At 32.3% G+C, this 21297-nt stretch overlaps 1 protein-coding gene across 1 annotated transcript in view; it reads right to left on the bottom strand.

The window, feature by feature from the left end:
• Positions 1-21297, bottom strand: part of LOC146537928 (TBC1 domain family member 12-like) — a 51241-nt gene that overhangs the window by 6607 nt on the left and 23337 nt on the right. The window contains exons 2-3 of the mRNA XM_085187684.1: positions 11629-11880; positions 383-589 (exon numbers count right to left, since the gene is read on the bottom strand). Coding sequence (XP_085043810.1) covers positions 383-589; positions 11629-11880 — 459 coding nt within the window. The remainder of the gene's footprint in view (positions 1-382; positions 590-11628; positions 11881-21297) is intronic.

Below are 21297 nucleotides of genomic sequence, written 5' to 3'. Positions count from 1 at the left end.
GAAAGTATGCCGCTCTCATAACCAGAATAAAGCAAAAAATCATCGATTCATAACGGTTATACAAAGCTAATTCCATGGAATACAACAATAGGTTTTAAGAAGAAAACAACAAAAACAATGGTTTTGTCATATACAATGCATAACTGCCCTCATTACCATTTAGCGGATGGAGTATTGACTGTCTGTCACAGATAAAAATATGTAAAATACGTATATATATTAACACATTATAAATAATTCCAATCATTGAGGCCAGTCGTGGCGCAGGGGCACAAGGTTTGATTGGTTGTGGGTTTGAATCCCAATCTAGGGAATGAAATATTTATTTTTCTCAGTAATAACTAAAAACGAAATAAGTCGCGAAGAGGTCGCTAGTACTCACATGTTCTGCCAGTCAGGCAATATATTCTGGGTCCACTCCCTGGCGTGCCTCGCGAGCCTCTCCTCCATGCGTATGGACTCCTGGAGGCGCGCGTGCCTCGCGGCAGCCTCGCGCTCCACGCGCCGCCTCGCCTCCTCGACCATGCGCGCGTGCTCCGCCTTGTGGCGCAGGGCTTCTTCTGTGCACTTCGCTGGGAGGTTTGATGGTCTGGAATTAACATTTGCATGAAAAATATACTAAAATACAATTAGAATGTATGATAAGGGGGGACCCTTTAGTGGGAAGCCTGTTTAGGTAACTTAACCTTAAATTTATAGTTAACTAGCAATATTTTAAAATGTTATAAGATAAAATAATAATAATGGTATAGATAGAGTCGAATATTTGTCTGTAGTGTTATCAGTTTTAAAATATAAAAATATGCTTTGAAACACAATATACATCATTGTAATTAGTTATTAAGTCTTGGTATATATGTCAACTACCTATTTAACAGCGAAACTTAACGCCGTACTTTGTCATTGTGAACCCATAACCATCGCGACAGCTGCGCCACGATGATATCATGCTGGATCTTTACTGACATTTCAAACCAACCACAACATTAAAATTAAAGTGATTTTTAATACTACATGAACGGCAGTTTAATTAGCGAAACCATTCAGACATTAGCGAGAATACCGATATAATTAACGAGTTGCGAATCGACTGATTGTTCATTAATTTTCATGTGTTAATTAAAGACCTTGTCGACGTAACAACTAATAATACATTTTATAAGGTATCGTATTCTACATAAAGCCATTATTTTGTATTTATAAGTAATTAAATACTTGCATTATTTTCTATTTGACAACCACCAAATGGCTTTAAATAAATTTACTTATATTTTTTATCTAGGAAAGGGTATTTTAATTAAAATTTTATTTGTCCGTTCTATAAGCGCGACGGTTGTCGATTCTATTAAAACTCGGGTAAGGAAATGAATTTAGCAGCGTTTAGTTTCGCCACCCACCACGCAATCTCAAAAAGTTGGGCGGAAAATGGGAGGAAAAGAAGTGTCCTTAACACTAGGTTTCCCGTTCCTTACGATTTGCCTTTACACCAGAGTGGGGATCGAACCCACAACCTATCACGTTTAGTCACACTTTGTGCCCAGGTTATTTTATTATTATTATTATAAGTGGATCGTACTATAATACTCCCTTAAATTTGCTTGGGTAACTCTTATTGAGCTCTTGACCTTTACGATCAATTTGGTGGAGTAATAAGTTCAATCAATTTCACGTCAAGCAATCTGAGTAATGGTGCGTCGTGATGATCTATAGATTATAGGCAAACGTGGGTTATGTGTGTATGACTTTTTTATACGTTTTTAGTATATTGTAGTGTAGTTTTTAGTATATGGTATTTTTATTGACATTACTATTTTAATTAAATGATTTCTAATGTTTTCTTATTTTTCATAGAATTTTGAATTATTAATATAGCCAGCTTCATAAAAAGCGAGCATTTCTCGAACACTTTTCAGAAGTACGTAATACGAATTACTTGTGATAATACAAAACAAAAACGAAGTAAGCACTACGAACTCGAGTGCATATAACCATCGAGGTAATTGTAGGAAATTCCCAACTAACTGCCAACTGCAGCGTTGCTATACTTCGTGACTCGCCTTGCGTTGGACGATTAGGGCCCTAATGGGAATTGAACCTGTAACCCTATGGTTTTAGAGGTCATAATACATTATTTTGACGCTGACAGGGCATCGTAATAATTCAATACTTGATGATGCTTTTACGTATAACGTGAGCTTAGGGTGTCTGTATGTAAGTGTGTAAAATATGATGCATTTGAAAATCCATTTTAATACAGCTTTATAATATGAAATATCGACTATAATAATATTGTTATTTTATTAGTAGCACGTAGCATTATTTAAAACATCACTAAGCACTATGGTCACCTATGGCACCTTAGAAAAAAAATAGTGTTTTTTAGTTTTTTTTAATCACGTTGTAAGAAAACACGTCCATACTAAACTAATTTTCCTGAATAAATTTACTACTACCGTCTTTCCTAATACGTGTCCAATTTTTTAAAACCTTATTTATTCATTTGATATTTTAGCTCTTCTAAAGTAACAATTTATAATAGACCCCTAGAAAATAATGTATATAAATATTCTAGTAGATGGTACGTGAAAAGCTCGAATTGAGATAATAAAAGCTCGGCTTCGTACTGAAAGAGAATTATGAAGTCGAGGTCAGACGATAGAAAGCTGTGCAATTTTCTTTTGAAAACGATAACAAACAATTTCCGTTTTGCTTTCAGGAGAAAAATTCGCACTAAAGCCTTTTTATTATTAAAAAGAAATAAATAAAAGGAGAGGCAAGAACCAGAATTAAGAAAAGATTGCTTTTTATTTTCAAGCATCTTCTTTATTTGACAGTAAATTACGTTATTTTTTTTTTTAAAAAAGTAATGAAATATTTTGTTAATGTACGCGGAAATATTATTTAAAAACTTCAATTGTGGCTCCGGAAATATTTCGAAAATTTAAATATAAAAACTATCAAAACCCGATCAGTAGTTTCTACGTAAAAGTGGAACAAACATGCACATTTATAATATTAGTAGCATTGCGCCAAATGAGGTATACACCAGTCCCATTATCAACAATACCATTTCAGTTAGTTGAAATACAAAAGTAAGTAGTCCAATGCAATACTATAAACAATAAACTTAACGCAAACGCACACCAATACCTACAGGTAGTTTGTCAATATAATGCATTCAAATAAGGCCAATGACACGACACTCAGGCGGGTATTTACGCGCTAATGTCAGCGTATTAAGGAAAGACAACTTGGTCATTTTTCATTTCACAAATCGAAATTTACAGAAAAACTAAAATAATGTTTACAAATATGTATTACTAGCGGCCCGCTCGCGGTTTCACCCGCGTGAACTATGTTATTATTAATTTCTGTCTCCATGACTACGTCCTAGTGACGTCTATGCAAAATTTGAGACTCCTAGCATTTGTAGAAACGAAGTTTCATACAAACTTTCGACCCCAAAAACAATCCCTTAGAAATCGAATATTGCAAATTCCCGTCTTAGCGAGCACCTACGTCCTGTAACTGTTATGCAAAATTTGAGATTCCTAGCACTTGTAGTTTTTGAGATTTCATGATGAGTGAGTGACCTTTCGATTTTATATATATAGATAGATATGTTACGAAATTTGAGTCGTCGTTTTTTGTTATCCTTTACAAATATCATGTACTTATAGGTTATTGTATTACATATTTCATTCAATAATTTTAATCATGGAAGGCAATCAAATCTCTGTTAATACAATAAAGAATTGATTAAATTGATAGATTATCTACTTCTATGAAGTGGACTTTTAAGTGCTTAAATAAAAAACAATGATTTCTTCATACTCTCTCTATGGATTCATCTAAAATGGACTTAAAGTCAAATTACGTCGAGACTTAATGCTAGATTTTCTACAAAAAACAATAAATAACAAAAAACAAAAGAATTTTATATTTAATGGTAATTAAATGCAAAATATCCCAACGGGGATTAGGTAAGCGCAACAATGGTTACAAAGTACAGCTAGAGACTTGTAATTTCATACAAAAGTGTCAGGAACGGAAACGAGCTATAGTAGCTGGTATGCAATTTGTTCAACCGTTTATAGGGCACAATTTGCGTTTCTTGCGCTCGCCTTATACGCTAATGCTAATGCACCTGACATTCACTGCTATTAATATTGAATTAAGTTTTCAAGTCGTAGTAATTGCTTTAATGACTTTAGTATTTTGAATATATAATTAATTCGTAGTTAAATGTAGCTTGTGGTTATGTATTAGTTGACATTTTTAAAATATAGAAGCAATATATGAATAAAACTGATGGGTAATTATCGATGAAAAATGAAAGCTGTAATAATCGTTTATATTAGAGGAAACCTACTAATAAAACACCTCGTTCTCCTCGCACCTCGTAATTAGAAACGAAACATGCAACGGGATATTTCGTGTTGTGTGGAGAAACTCAACGCCGCGTTTTATCTACAAGAGTGAGAAAAAAATTATAATTTAAACATAGGCACAGAGATTTAATCCAGAACCATCACGTTTACTGTCAACGATGTTCCAACTCCCACTGCGCTACAACCTATCGAGCCTTTCTATTAAAATCTTTCTTTAGCTGAGTAAAAAAATACTTTGCTATATTACTCCAACTCAGTATTTTGTAATATACATGTAATGTATTACAAACTAAATTAAACGCTGACCTCGAAAACATTCAATAGTTATACAATTTATTCTTTACATCTTATCAATTAAAGCCTTCACCTAATAATTGCAACTAGACATAAAAAATAAACTATCGTATATACTAAAGTAAAGGTACTATCAATGGAATAAAATAAATATATCTATTTATTAATATCACAATCGACATTGAAAATATTAGTATAAAATCATATTTTAATATAGTATAACCTATATTTGTTCTTATATAAGTTTCCTCTGTTTATTTTGTATCTTCAGTACTTCAGTTCAGACCGTAGTCTATATGTTTCAAACACAAATATCGCTCCAAGTCGAAATTGAACCCGCAACACTCTCGTATAATGAGTTATAACATACATACATGAAGATACAAACTGCACGAAATATCTATCTATATATATAAAAGGACTTGTCCTCACTGACTGAGGTAAGACGCACGCACAGCCGTAACCGCTGATGATAGAAACGTGAAATTTGGACAGATGTTTACTTTTGTAATCTGGACATCCACTAAGAAGGGATTTCGAAAAATTTTAACTCTAAAGGGGTGAAATAGGGGTTCAAAGTTTGTATGGAAAATTTTTTAAATCGGCACCGATTTTTATAAAATTTAGATTTTTAGAAGTATTTAATTGAACACGTGTTTCATGGTTTTCTAGAATTCACCCCCTAAGGGAAAATAAGGAATTGAAAGTTTGTTTGGAAAAATCTTTAATAAGCCACTGATTTTTATAAAATTTGAAATTTAAACTCTTAAAAATATTTCATTGAACACATGTTTTATGGTTTATTAGAATTCACCCCTAAATACGCAAGCGAAGCTGCGAGCGTCCGCTTGTATAATAATAAAAAAAATAAAAACAACTGTATGAAACGATTCAATGGACAATGGAAAAGCGGTTTAAAAAAAGTTACATTCAATGCAAATATATTTTTTATTTCTGTTTCTAGTCATTAGGCATTACTTTTTTCTTATGGCGTGCATATAAATAACCGTTGGAATTATACTGTAGATACTGTTATCATAACCGTAATATAGTTTCTATTCATTGTAACATAAAGGTTAGTTCTTATGTGTGTGGTTGAGTACCGCACCTCAACACGCAGTGCCTCTAGAATTCGGCGAAAAGTGGGGAGCAGAGTGTCTTTACACTAGATTCACTCTGTTATATGCGAATCTAAATAAATAATAACAATAAAAAAAACACATTTTTATTTATTTAATTCTAAAAAAATATTCCTTAAGTCACTAATCTAGAGCAGTCACTGCGGCGTTATTTTACTAGTTAAATAGTAAACACAAAAATACATTTGTACAACAAGTTATACCTACACGCAATATCAATCCAGGCTAAGGATTAATACTACTTTTTTGTACAATTAACGGAATCACGAAAGCAATTAACTTATATTTGCACGAATAACTCTTGCAGAAGCTGCGACCGCAATTTTAAATGGTTGTTGAATTGCACTGCAGTTAAATTCTTTACTTTTATATTAAAATTATCTTTTACCATTCGTGGCGCAGGGGCACAAGCGTGTGTCTGTAGGCCCGACAGGTTGTGGGTACGATTCTCATTTGACGAAATAATTACATTTCTTTGAGTTCCGCCACTCAACACGTAATGCCTCCAGAAACGGAGGAAATTGAGGTACAGTGTCATATCACTAGGTTCCCTCTGCCTACTCTGCTGTATCCCACACGCAGCAGGGTAGCCAGTGAGAACTGTCCAGAGACCGTTCAAGATGTAAAAAATAATTTCAATTATTTTATGCTATTAATGATAAATCACAAAAACGTGCTCAATAAAAGGAAGCTCGTTAATCCCCGCATAGGTATTATGGGTATAAAAGGCTTACCCTAAGCCTATTTATACCTACAATCACTGGCTACACGTAAATATCATATTAGTTAGTTGAAATGCTTAACAACAATATAATTATATTAAAACTCAATTTATTAGCAACATAAATCTTATAAGCGCTATACCGCTTGCACTAAGTAAATTACAGTTTGATAGAGACGTTGCCGGTCGAAGATCGATTAAATTCCTTGCAACTAACGATCCATTTAAAAACCACATCCGATGTTTTTTTACACAGAAAGTTAATTAAAAAACACTGTTTTACTCAAAAAACTGAGTGTGGCATTTTTTCATCCCTGAATACATGAACAAAGTTGTGGAATAACGCTTTAAAAATGTCAAAAATATTAAGAATTTTGTGTATTAACACAGTCAGTCATGTTATGTACACTTTAATTATGTATAATATATAGAAAGTAACAAATATGTTGTAAGAGAAAAAGCAACTTACAACTTAAGTAATTTTTAGAAATAGACTAAGCATAAAAAAATACTAGAAAAAGAAAAACTGTGATTTTTTAATTTTGCGAAATCTTAATTTTGACTGCGTTTCTGTTATTAATGATTGAATTAAAAGACCCAAGTATGAATAATAGAATTAGAAGGTATAATCAGATAATAGCTAACCTATTATCAAATTCATCTAGCTATCAAAAAACCTGTGGATCTGTGGCCTGACTTGTGGCCGCTGAATTTCAACACACTCTTACTATAAAGGCTATTAAGGCCAAAAACTCTTACAAAAGACCAGCCACAATGAGGTCATTACAGGCAACCATATTTTTCAAATAAAACCATGTCCGATGGGGACTTGGTGAAGCGTATTGGGGCATGGATGTCGGTCAAACGTATCGCCGTTCCCAGGCTATGGTGTGAGTGGCAGTGATCCATGGTGGAAGTTAGTAGCGAGGTTAATAAACCATTTAAAGCCTTAAAATAACTTTTACTATATTTTTTTTACTTTAAATGATTATACAGTAGAAAGAAATTCAACATTAAGAATTTATTTCAGTTACAAGAAATATTATATGTATGTCAGGCATTGATAAAGTAAAATATTTTTGTTGGAATTGTGATGTTGATGAATTATTTAAGTGTTAATCAGTAAAGCTCACTTTGCCTAAGAATAATTAAAGTTTAAAGATGTGTGAAATTAAAACAAGAAACTGTTATGTTTGTTAAGGTTCAAAAGTGCTAATGAAAGTCTAATTGTATAAGGAATATTTTTAATTTGAATTCAATCAATTTTAATGCGACAGGACGATATATCAATTTCAATCACCTTAAAAAATATAAATGTCAAAACGTTAAAATCTAAATCATTAAAATAAATATTATAATGAAACTTTCAAAATTTCCACTTAACACATTTACGATAAGACTATCCAATTAATAATATTTTTAGTCTGTATAATAAAATGTATATACATACATATTTACCTACTTTAGATATAATCAACCCGATAGTATTAATTTTAACGGTCGCTAACACCTATTGTGACCTCATATGCCATACAACTTGGGTCAGGCCGGGCTGTTGAACTACCCACGCTTGGAGTTTTTCAAAGTAATTTATTATCATTATATTCGTATTGAGGTTATATCGATATATCAAATATTTATATTTAAGAAAGGTTATACCCCAAATTTTCTTATAAAAAGATTATTTTTTCAAGAAAGTAGGTATATTTATTTCCTATCTTTACAGATATTCAAATTTCAATGTTAAGAGGCTTGTCGTGGCGCAAGAACATAAACGCAACGGCTGTAAGTTCGATTTCCATTCGTAAGAATTATTTTCATTAAAAATTCGAGGTAAAAGTGAGGAACGACGTGTCCTAAAACAAGGTTCCCTCTGTCTACCCGGCTGTATGCGGGACACATAGGGAAATAAAAATAAACTTCTATATTTTTAGATTTATAGTACAGAGCTGCCACCACCACTTATTTACTAGACTTTCCTCAATCAACAGCGTAAAATGTATTAACTAATTCTTTATAGAATGCAATTTCACATATTTATTAATACAGTTTCATATTTATTAAATTATTACTATATTTAAAATAAAGAAATCACATATAATTGCAAAAAAGTGAAACGTTAAACTGTAAAAACGCTTCATAAATTACCTGCCACTTCAAAGTTAATTCATTTTAATTGACACCAAATTGACGTATATGCCAATAAGTGAAGAATATAAACAGATAACAAAATACAGCGAAAAATATTAATTTAGTAATTTAGATGATAATTTATAATGGCTCTTAGAAGAGTATCTTTTTTCTCACTTCAAAGATGTGGTATGTACTGAATGAATAAAACAAATAATAAAAATCATCACTTTTATCGATCACAGTACCTCCCCAGACACACTTGAAATAAATTATTTTTTAACAAAAAGAAAAACCGACTTCTAACAAGGAAGGAAAAGGAAAAGTAAATATGAAAAATAATTTTACAAAGATTTTATAATTTTGAAGTCGGTGCCAAGTAAAACAGACAGGCTTAGTAATTAGATATTGTAGTAAAGGTGTTGTAGCATTAGTTTGACACCGACTTCAAAATTATAAAATCTTTATATAATTATTTTTCACTTTTTAGTTCGTTGTTAGAAGTCGGTTTTTGTTTTTGTTAAAAATTAATTTATTTTACGATTTTTAGTGATGGGTAGATCTTAAAATGATGCTTCTTGAACGAGTGGTGATGGTGGTGGTAGTGGTTGTCAACGAGTGGTTGTGATTGTTCTAAGTAAAACTTCATTTAATTAGCTATTATTTTTGTGCAAAGTTACATTTTGGTATATTAACCATTCACCGGATTCCATAATCGGAACCTAACCAAACTTTCAGCAAATTATCCTTGAAGTGTATCCTTTCAAAAAGAATCATCAAAATCGGTTAGCGCGACATCGAGTTATTCGGCTATTTGTCAAATTTAAGACTTATGTGATTTTCTCATAGATACCATTGTATTGGGACCATTCGGGAAGGTTCACCTTTCAAATAAAAAAAAAATTTTCAAAATCGGTTCACCCAGTCAAAAGTTATGAGGTAACAAACATTAACACAAAAAAAAAAAAAACATACAGTCGAATTGATTACCTCCTTTTCTTACAGAAGTCGGTTAAAATGGACGAGCTATTGCGTTGTTTTTTATACATATTTTTAGAAACCAGAAGTTACTCAGAGTAGCTTATATTACATTAATTTAAATTATCAAACAATTATTTACAAAATAGATAATCACCTCCTATACAAACGTCAATTCTAATCTCCATTTTTAATTGTTTTACTTTGACAAACACTGACAACGTATATTTTCAAGATGAGTCGACGCTCATCAAGGAGACCGCCAAATGTACATTTTTAATTAATATTTCAATTGGTTACTATATCACATATTGTTTTTACCAAGAGCCTTTAAAAGGCACAAAAACAAACTTTTAACATTAATTAAACGAATAAAGTGAGGCCAGATGTGGCGCAGGGGCAAAAAGTGCGAGTGTACACACGTACACGAGTGTAATACGACAGGTTGTGGGTTCGATTCCCACTCGAGGAAATGATATTTTCATTTCTTCGCTCCTGTATCGAGGCAAAGAGCGGCGTTGAGTTCCGCCAGTCGTCACACAATGCCTCCAGAATTCGGCGGAAAATAAGGAACGGAGTGTATGTTAAGACTAAGAGACTAATAGTGTTAAGACACTAGGTTCCCTCTGCCTACCCTGCTGTGTGCGGGATAGCGTGACGCTAAAACATAATATACGAAACCCTCAATACACGACTTTATTAAATTGAACTAGTAAAGGATATAAGGCAGACAGGAAAAATTTAATCAACATTGTAAGGAGGTTTGCGCAATTTGCTATATTATACCTAAGTATTTATGTCAACGTGTTACAAATATTCATTATTCAAAACGTGAGCAGAACGTGTGACGTTACTGATGGAATTACATACCTATATGAATATTGAAAATATAATATAAATATGGAATTACTAATACTTGTTTTTTTGATAACGAGGTAGTTGTGGGTTCAGTTTACTTTCAAAAAAATGTTTATAAAAAAAATGTTTTATCGATCGAGTTACGTTATAGTTCGGTGCAGTGCAGTGCGGCGTTGGGTTACGTCGTCAGTATTCCATGTTCACAAAATATACGATTAGTGGATAAAAAAAAAAACTTAAGTTTATCCCTCTTAAACGTACTACAATGTAATATACCGTATATACAAAGATATTTTAAAAACAATGACAAAACTAAAATAAAACACCATATATCTCTGTCCGCTTCATATCAGTGAAAAGATAAAACTTTGGGCTACCAAACTTGTTAGAGAACTAGTAGTTCTCTATTTATGAGAAAAGTTTTATTTGTCGAGATAAGAGTTCAAAGTTCAAATTTGTGACGCATAACTACGGAAAGAAGCAGTTACCAAACTCTTATACATACAAATGTGTTATATTGCAAGAGATTATAATATATTTTTTAGGTGTAAGCCATTTACATTAAGGCCATTTTCGTGTACACGTAATCTATAATTTTGATAAAGATGCAATATGTATTATCTTTTAATCGGTCAAAGTCAGACGGTTAATAATAATCATCATATTTTTTACAAGTACACACCTGTTTAATAACTTTTTAAAGTTTTTTTTTGTGTTTCATTTTAAAAAAAGACAAATGTTATTTATTTCTTTTTTGACAGTCACACTTTAATTTGAGCAAATTTAATTAGAAAGCGTAGCGTTATAAACAAGTACTCGTCATATTAAGCTTTCTTGTGATAAACAATGCATGAAGAAGTGAATAAATACCTATAATATGTATTGTATAATTTTTTCAAGTATTTTATTGATACTTTTACCAATTCCATCTTGAGACCAGCTCGATGGTATCATAATATTGTATTGTTATATAATCTACATGTAATTGCCAAGTTTTAGGATGATACAACAATTACAAGTCCGTGTAATTCTAATTCTTATATTTTCTTACATATTTACATAGTTTTACTTGTTTAAAGAGAAAAAAATGAAAATAAAACAGGAAAATTGCACTCACCTATCATGTTGTATAAGCGCAATTGAACTAGCAACGAGATCTTCAAACTGTTTTTCACTGGCCGAACTGCCTTGCCTTTTGTGATGATGAGGAGTGTTAGCAGCTGAAGATGCAGGAGTTAGTGTCTTTTGCACTTCAGTGCTCAAACTCTTCGTGAGGTTCCCATTAGGTTTACTGCCGAATAAACGCCATGTTGAACCTGTTGTAGAATCTTGACTTTTAGTCGAACTACTCTTCCACGGGAATACGCCTCTGTAACAAATAAAAGATTATATGTAAAATATGCACTATTAACTTTTTTATGTTAATATATTATTAATAATTATGGGAAAATCTAGAATAATCACTATTTGTTTAGTAATAATTTTTTTATTATTTATATGTCATTATAACGCAGTTACCTATCATGAGTCCACTTAACCATATCAGACGGGTATCCGGAATGTTATTGTGTGATAATTTGCTCTCGGGTCTGTCGTGGGCGTTGTTTATAACAAATTCCACGCGAATTAAATACTAAGTACGTATTTAGATAAAGATTTATAGTGTACCTATTACAAAAAATATTTTTTTTAGCAGTCTTAATTAATTCACATTTTAGAGGTGTCAGATTGTGCATATCACAAAGATTGTTAATAATTGTGTAGTCCAAATAAATATTGAAATTATATGAACTTAATAAGAAGAACAAATCGGTAAGTAAATAATTAACTTCTCCTTAGAGTATTGTAAGAGAACAAAAAGCAGCGAAATCTGTGTTTTCACCCAATTAACCCAACATAAATGAGCGAAAGTACCCACTCAACAAGAATTATAGTCACATAAGTATAATGTAAGTAATTACATAAATGAGAAAACTCATATTTATTAACGCTAACATTTACATAATAACCAGTACACGTTAAACGGTAGAGACGTGATGTACTAGAATTTCTTTATTTAGAAACTGGGTATGCAAAATGACGAGAAATTTTCATTAGACTGACATAACGTGTATGTAAGAATTCTTGTAATCAATGAAGCATTATAAACTGTATTTTGTAAGTGTATATGAAATATGTACAGGATGTTTTAATTTTAGTAAAGAAATGCTCTATTCTCTATGATGCAGAAAATTGAAATTCACTATTATTATTGTGTGCACACACCGTAACTGCTCTACGATAGCGTAATTCATAATAACAGACAAATATTGTTATTTGAGGTGTACCGTAGCGCCGTGGCACGAGCGTGCGAATGTTAACGCAACGTTTGTGGGTTCGATCCCCATTCGGGGGAATGAAATATTTGATATTTTCATTTCCTTGATCTGGTAACGAGGCAAAGGTTGAGTCCCGTTACTCGACGCGCAATACGTTACGGGAACGGAACTCTTAATCCGCAAGGAAATGTTACAACACTATGTTCCCAGGTCCCCTTTGCCTACAACGTTATAAAAAATATTATTAGCAAAATATAACGCTCCCTTAAACAAATGAACAATGGTACTTTTACCCACACATTATTATACGTTTTTGGAAACCCGACGACGTTTCGAATACTTTTCAGCAGTCAGTGGTCACTGGTAGACTCTACCCGGTAGAATCAGTCAGTCAGTCAATACCTACTCACTATTTATACAGCACGTAATGTGGTGCATATGTGAAGATAAGAAACGCGTAATAACTTCTACCCGTTCATAATCTAAGAACAAAGCAAAGCTAGGTCACTTCGATATAAGTATTTATAGCAGTAATAACTACATTTATTAACAACTAACAAACGCGATATAACGTCAATGCGCGTATCCTTCTTACTATTTACGTAGAACGCGATAAATATTAACTTAGAGCGAATAATGGAATAAAATAAATTATTATTAAGAAATTATTTTCAATTTCAAATGAAGTAGAAAAGTAATAGAATTAAACCCAATGTTGGACGGCATGCAACCATCACCATTTTTTAAATTTAGATATTAATGTTTCTTCATTTTTGTTAACCGACTTCCGTAAGAAAATGAGGTTATCATTTCATATCATTTGTATTTTTTTAGATAAATCGTAGAGTCAGTCGTCACTCTCTACATATGCGGAGAATTTAGAAAAGTTTCCAATATTATATTATGTGTATAGGTGTTAATAATTAATCTATGTTTAACAACTGACTTAAGCAAAACATAAAAAACACTTTTCATTAAAAGAATTATTTTAAAAGGTTGTGGCAGAGAAAATATAAAGTGCCTATCACTTACCTACAAAAACTTTTCTTTCATCTCAAACTCGTTTATACACGAGCTAACTCTACCAGAGGAATATTTTAAATTTTCAACTTAAATTACTTTACAAAATAACTCGGCCTACATCTCGGCCTAGATTCTGAAATATTAACATAATCGCTATGCCGATACCACATATGTCAAATAGAATTATAACTTTTGAATTTCATTTCAGGTTTCCTATAGTTTAATTTTGTGAATGACATAGTAGAGCAATCGAGATTAGTCCGATTATCGTCGATTACAGTAGATTGCAATGAATCCAAATGTAATCCGTCTAAAACTATTTTATTATTAGAAAAATATCGTAACTTTATTATAACAAATTTTATATATACAAAAATATATTTATATTATGTTTAACTGGGTTTATTATTATGATCTATTTCTGTTCTTGAGAATGCATTGGTATTATTATATATTGCGAAAATGCGTACATAGGAAATTGTAGAACGAATGGAAAGTCCCGCTGCACTAGCAATTAAAATTAACTATTTAATTATTTATCCATCGAGGCCGTCCTGGCGGAGGGACAGAAGCGTGTGACTGTAAACGCGATAGGTTGTGGGTTCGATTCCTACTTGAGGAAATTAAATATTAAATTTTCATTTCTTCGCTCTGGTACCAAGACAAAAGCGCGTTGAGTTCCGCTACTCAACACGAAAAGTTAGGATTGGAGTGTCTTAACATTAGGTTTGCCTCTGCCTACCCTGCTATATGCGGGATACAGCTTGAAGTTGAAGAAATTTTTTTTCTTGTTATTTTTTCAAACTTCACACATGCATATAGACAGTAGTAGTCATATATAGAGAATAAGACTACATATATAAACCTATACATATTCTCAAGTGGAATTTGAACCTATAACCATAACTTCATCATTCATTCTCCAGAATGAAGGAAGGAATTATAATAAACTGTGTGGTCAGAAGTAATTTAAGCCGTCCGCAGGTAATGCACACGTGCAACGGAAGCTATGAGATTCCGCGTCAATGGCTGGTTAAATATGTAATTATGCTTTTGAGATGATAATTCGAGCTTACAGTATGTTGTCGAAATACATACCCAACCTACTAAATACTCACAACTGAGTTAAGAATATATTTATTTAATTTATTTTAATACGTACTAGTTATTTATTAAGTTGATAAAAATAACGTCGTAAAAAACATTTGTACGTAGCGGGACTCGTACCAGCGACAATTGGAAACCGAAAAAAAAAAAAATAATAAACCCTTATACGTTTGTTTCAACTTGTTTCGTGTTGGGTAGCGGAACTCAACGCCGCGCTTAGATTATGTAAAATATAAGGAAATCATAAGCTTTCTTTTTGCAATTGTGGTATGTTAATAAGATTACTTTTGTTTTTGATATGATATAGTATATTGTTACATTAATAAATTAATCATCCTATCCTATATCTTATAAAACAAAGTCGCTTTTCGTGTCTGTCTGTTGTTTCTAACTCTTCTTCTTCTAAACCACCCAACGGATTTTGATGCGGTCTTCACCATTAAGTCGAGTGTTTTTCGTAGAAGGTTTATATATAGTTTATTATTTGTACATTCTTATGTAAATTAACAAAAATATGATAAATGTGTATAAACTCCTACCCCTTGAGACACTTTCGCGCATGCGCTGCTCTAATGGTAAGTACTACATGAAAAAAATGTACTGGAGTATTGTTCCTCTTAATAAGATCAACAAAAAAATCCGCGAGAGCATATTTTTATCTTTTAAGGATAACGTGTAGTGATCATATTTCTGTCTAAAAATAGTAATTTCAATATATTTTTTATTGTGAGGGATATTTTTCCATAATGGTATTAATCCTTATCCTTTAAAATACTTTATTAATTTTCTACGTTAAACGAAGATAAAGTTTGCTTTTTACACTATATCGAAATTGCGAATAGTTTTAGAGAAAAACGCATTTAATTGTTGACACATCACGCCGTTGACTCATCAGCTGTGCCGACTTAAGTTTTACTTATCCCTTACTCTAAGCATATAAATAAGTATATTAGTTACGTTGGCCATTTAATGTAGATCAAAACTGTCTTTTACTGTTTTTTCATTTTAATAAGTACTTTAGAAGTTGTTACAATATCAAAACATCCTTGCTGCGAAACGCGCCCCGCGACGTTTTGCTTATACAAGCGCGTCATGAGCAGTCATCGGTGGTTCCGTGGTAGAATGCTCGCCTGCCACGCGGGCGGCCCTGGTTCGATTCCCAGCCAATGCATTCTATTTAATTTTCCTCACAGGCAGCCACGTAGTGCTTGCTTTTCATCAGGGACAGAATACCCTCTTCAGCATTAACCACAAGCTCGAAAAACCCGCCTGCCTCTATAGCAACGAAGATTTAGATGCGTTTGCACGTATTGGATAATTCGAGTTGAATGTATTATTTAATGTCATTTGACTATCTAAAAATTGTAATTTAAATATATTTTATTAATAAGTACTTGAAAAGATTAGTAGCACAGATTTAAAATTACGGTGCCTACTAAAAAATCCTTGCTGTGTAAAACAATTGGAAAATCCTTATTGAAACTACGAAAATGCGGGTTGCATTGGGGTTTAATTAATTTTCACATTATCTTAAGTGCTTTGCAAACATACATTATATGAATAATCCAGTAGTAAAAGCGGGCGAAGCCGCAATAGGGTCGCTAGTTATATAATAAAAAAAATCCGCAACTCTATTCCTAAAAACTAATATAGTAGATTAACTGTGAATAGATAGAAAATAAAAAAAATATTTAATGCCAGACATTAAGGCGTCGCTAAATCTACACATTTTAACAATCTCATAATACCTTAATAGGATAGGAATATATTATACATTTAAATACTCAATCCGATTATACTAAACATATTATAAGTATTTAGCTTTCTATTATGTGTTGAAGACAGCACGTGCTGGGTGACACCTGACGGACCTAACGTAATCACAAGTTTCTATAACCATTGATTTAATTTTAAAACGTCAGAATATGAAACATAAAGAAAAAAAATATAAAACACCAAAAGATTAAATCAGAAAATATGAATGCTAAAAGTTGTTTAATTTAATATGTATCAAGATATTACATAATTGAAGGTATTAAACTAATATAAACATCAAATTTTTAAAAAATACAAAAACCCACGTAATACAGAGACGAACCTGCCTGCCATCATCACCATTCCGCTATGATCGTCATCTATCATCACATTTGAGTTTGTTGGACTGAACGCGTTAATCTTAGGAACTACAATTTCTAATTGAAAAAATCTTTTGTATTGTATAGTTCATGTATCGGGAAAGGCTACACTTATTAGTTATTACATCACATTAATCATCACTACGAGAACTTAGAAAGTCCCTCATAATATAACATACACAACTTTTAGTTATTTACATTCTAACTCAGGTAAAGCCGAATGTAACAACTAAGTATAATAATCATAATAAAAATAATTTCTATAATACCTAAACAAAAAAAAATAAAGATAATTCTAAAAAAAGAGCAATAACATTATTATGCAAGTACAAAAGTCAGATAAAGCTAATGCGACGCGACGCAACAAAAACACGGAGCGCTGCGCTCGTGCCGCGCCGCGCCTGGCACGGCCGACCTGTTGACTGTGATGTTATGTTATGATGACTATATTGTAGAGTAAATATGTTATATGTTTGAAAAGACTGTTTCAAGGTATTTGATTGTAAATACGTTGGTCGTGGGTTCAATCTCCACTCGGACGGAATAAATTATTTTTGTTATTGTTCCGTTTTTCAACGCGTCAGACGGGAAGTGGAGAACGGAGTACCTTAATATTGGGTTGTATTTTCGTCCCTGCTTTGTGATGAACATACTATATTATAGAGCAGAACATATATTTAATTTTGTTAATAATCTTTGCTTTCTTTTCAAATATCATCAAATGTATACCACATTTACAGCTATAAGTGCCTACCTCTACATTAAAAAATTAAAATATTCTTTATTCAATTGGGACATTGCAAACATTTTTAAATCCTCAAATTACATAAATGTCAGTAGAGTCAATCCTACAGGAAGCTACAACCAACCCGGAAGGCAATTTCCGCAGAATTTTTAATATGATTTACTATAAAATAACAACAACAAGAGTCATTAGTTTCCCGGGTATTTTTCCCGCGATATGAAAAATATTAGATTTTTATACCTATTAACGTTTAGATAGTTAAGTTGTAATAAGTAAGTCATAAAAATATTAACGTAACTCTACCACCTGGCCACTGCGCGGCACTAATCTTTTGAAACAATGCACTTAAAAATTTCTTCTTAGAAACTGTTTGATAACAGTGGAAAGCGCAGGTGTTCATATTTCTTCTCTATCAACACTAATTTTAATTAGTCAGTAGATAAGGAATATTAACACAGTAGTACTATATCTAGTATATCTAAATTAATAACTGCACGCAAAGTTGAGACATTGCGTGTTGAGAGACGAAATGAACGCCGCACTTCGTCTTGTTACTAGAGCTAGAAAAAAATAATAATTAATTTCCCTGTATGTAAATCGAACCCACAATCCTCGTGTTTACAGTCGGTCTGTGCCGCTGATCTACGATGGCCTCAAGTAAAAATAATTGGTCTCAGTCAGTTCATTGCGTGTAACACAAAAGAACTTATACCTATTTAGACAAATACAAAGTAAAATATCATATGCACGATGAATTTAAAGTAGGCTGTTGCGTTGTCTTGAATTTTTATACCATATTACCTTATATTAAGACTGGCCTTTTTGTTTAAGTGGTTAGCGACGCGAACTGCTGAGCTGAAGGTCGTGAGTTCAAGTTATTTCCGTGACAGATATTTATATAATTAACTAGAATATCTGTTTCGTTTTTTGGAAATTAATTTGTCTAATTAGATACATTTTTTAGCTTTAGGCATCTATATCTTCACCATATAGCAAGGTAGACAGCCGTTTCATTCTATGCCATTCTCTACTTTTCACTGAATTTTGCAAGTTTTGCATGTTTTGCGGCGGAACTTAACGCTGTGCTTCTTCCTACTACAGCAAAAATATTGTACAATTACCCCCATGAGTCGGGATTGAAACCACGACGGTTCTACTTTGATTAAGATCGAATTGAAGTAAGTAAACAATTAAGTTAAAAACTGGTTCTCACGAGAAGTACGTAGAACACTTTAATGATGTACCTATTACGCGTATCCTACTATTATATATATTTGTGGTCTTGTCATGGAGTCACGATATAATGTAAGGTCGTGATTTTATAATAAAGTTAACTTTGCATATAGTAGAAATGAAACCACAGTTTAACTTCTCTATAGAAGCCTAATATAAAAAATTATAAGATTTTAACAATAAATTTATAAAAATTTTAAATTTCTGGAAAGCGTAAAAGACATTAGGTAATAACCGAATAGAAAACAAAAAAAAGGTGTTAAACAAGTACCTACTTACTTATATCACATTTCAATTCAACTAAAGTCGCTTACGAAAGTATACGAAAGGCTCGGTGTCGGTGCGTGAGCTGTAATGGTAGAAACTTGGCAACTAGAAGTAGAAACTAAGTGAAATTCGATTGGACTCTTTGCAAAACTGCGAAAGGAAATTACGTACGATCGAGTGAAAACAAATTGACTGGCGAATGGTATTTTAGCATTAAATATACAGTAATTATATGAATTTATTATATTTTTTAGCTCTACGCTGTATACCGCATCTAGGCATAGGGAATCTCCAATTGTTGTGGAAAGTTATGACGTCGATAGTTTTAATGTAACCCCGCATGGGTTATAGTCAGAGTCATCTCATGTAGGTTCGGTTCAAATTTGAGAAAATGAAATAATTAATATTTTCATTTCCTCGCTCTACAAACCGCGGCATTCACATGCGCTACTCAGCACACCTCCAGAATTCGGCGGAAAGTGGGGAACGGGAAGTTTTTAATTGGAACAGAGTGACTTAACAATAGATTTCCAGGGTCCTTTCTACCTACTCTGCTATCCCAGAAACTAAAAAAAATACGAAGGTTAAGTAAACCATACAAATAAAAATACAAAAATAACAACGAAAAACTCCTATACGCTAACAAAAGTGTGTTCTTCTAAACATTATAAGTACATCATTTGCCGCATGAAGGTGGCCTCGCGCGACATGCGATAATGTGAGGTCAGGGAATAGCTACGGTGACCCCGGACCATACTTTTCTTCATTTTATATCATACTTTGAGTAACAATCTATACTAATATAATAATGATGAAGAGTTTGCTAAGAATCACAGAAACTGAAACAGATCCTCACTCAAGGGAATAATTATATTTCAATTATTTTCGTTTTGCCGTTCTGGTAGTCATAGGGCGGCGTTCAGTTCCGCCACTCAACACAAAATGTACCAAAAAGTGGGAACCATAACAAGTATCGGGAACCCGGTATCCGGATCTACTATCCCTCCCATGCACGTACAAAAAACGAGAAACTCAACTGTATAAACAAATTGCGGGAAACCAATACATAAACAGCATATAACCATATACAAGATAATAACAAAATAAAATAACATTGTTTTGCAACTTATAATTCTATACATAAATCGTTAACCCGTACACAAACGCATGCGCCATACTAAGTTTCATCATATTCATTCCGTACTATAGGTACAAAGGTAACAGCGTGAGTTGATCGACTGATATTGTATATTATTCTTCATTGTGAATCGCTATAAACGTGTTTGAAGTTCTTTTGTTTATTTTCATACAAAATCGACGTTTATTTTATTTTATACAGTTAGAGAATATATTGGGTTTTGGTAAAACTAGTGTGTTAATTTAAACTAATAATATTTTCATTGTAATTGTATTTTGATTCTTATAGTCTAAAATTGTTAAGAGAATATTACAATCAGGTGAGACAAAAATGGATTTAAAAAAACAATTAATATACGTAGGTATATCATCAGAAGATTTTTATAATAACGATAATGGATTTATATTCTCTACTGTATGAAATAAAATAAAGGTCGATTTCGTATTTTTTTACACTTTCGAACGGTATAAAAATGTACGAGTACCTACATAACAACAAAAACTAATTTAGTAGGTGTACACCTAAGCCGGCGTTATATTTTTTTATAATAACTTGAAACATATATATTTTTACCTTTATATACTTTTTATATGTATAATCTAAAAAATAACCATTTTATAAGTTACGAAGTAAATTATTTGCACCTTTGCGCATTTCCTACATTTCTCGCAACACGACCAAAACATAAACTAAAACTGCCGCTTGCCTGGATTAAATTGCCTCAGTTATTAAACAATATTTATAATGAAGTAAAACCGCGTATCAACATTTATATAATAAGCGATACAACTGTTCAATGTTTTGTATTCCGACCACGCCT

This window comes from Heliconius melpomene, chromosome 7, assembly GCF_056956725.1.
Source record: "Heliconius melpomene rosina isolate 202511_hmr_F chromosome 7, ASM5695672v1, whole genome shotgun sequence".
NCBI classification, from domain to species: Eukaryota; Metazoa; Arthropoda; class Insecta; order Lepidoptera; family Nymphalidae; genus Heliconius; species Heliconius melpomene.
The sequence above is the reverse complement of the archived record's forward strand: the minus strand, read 5'-3'. Positions and strand labels throughout refer to the sequence as shown.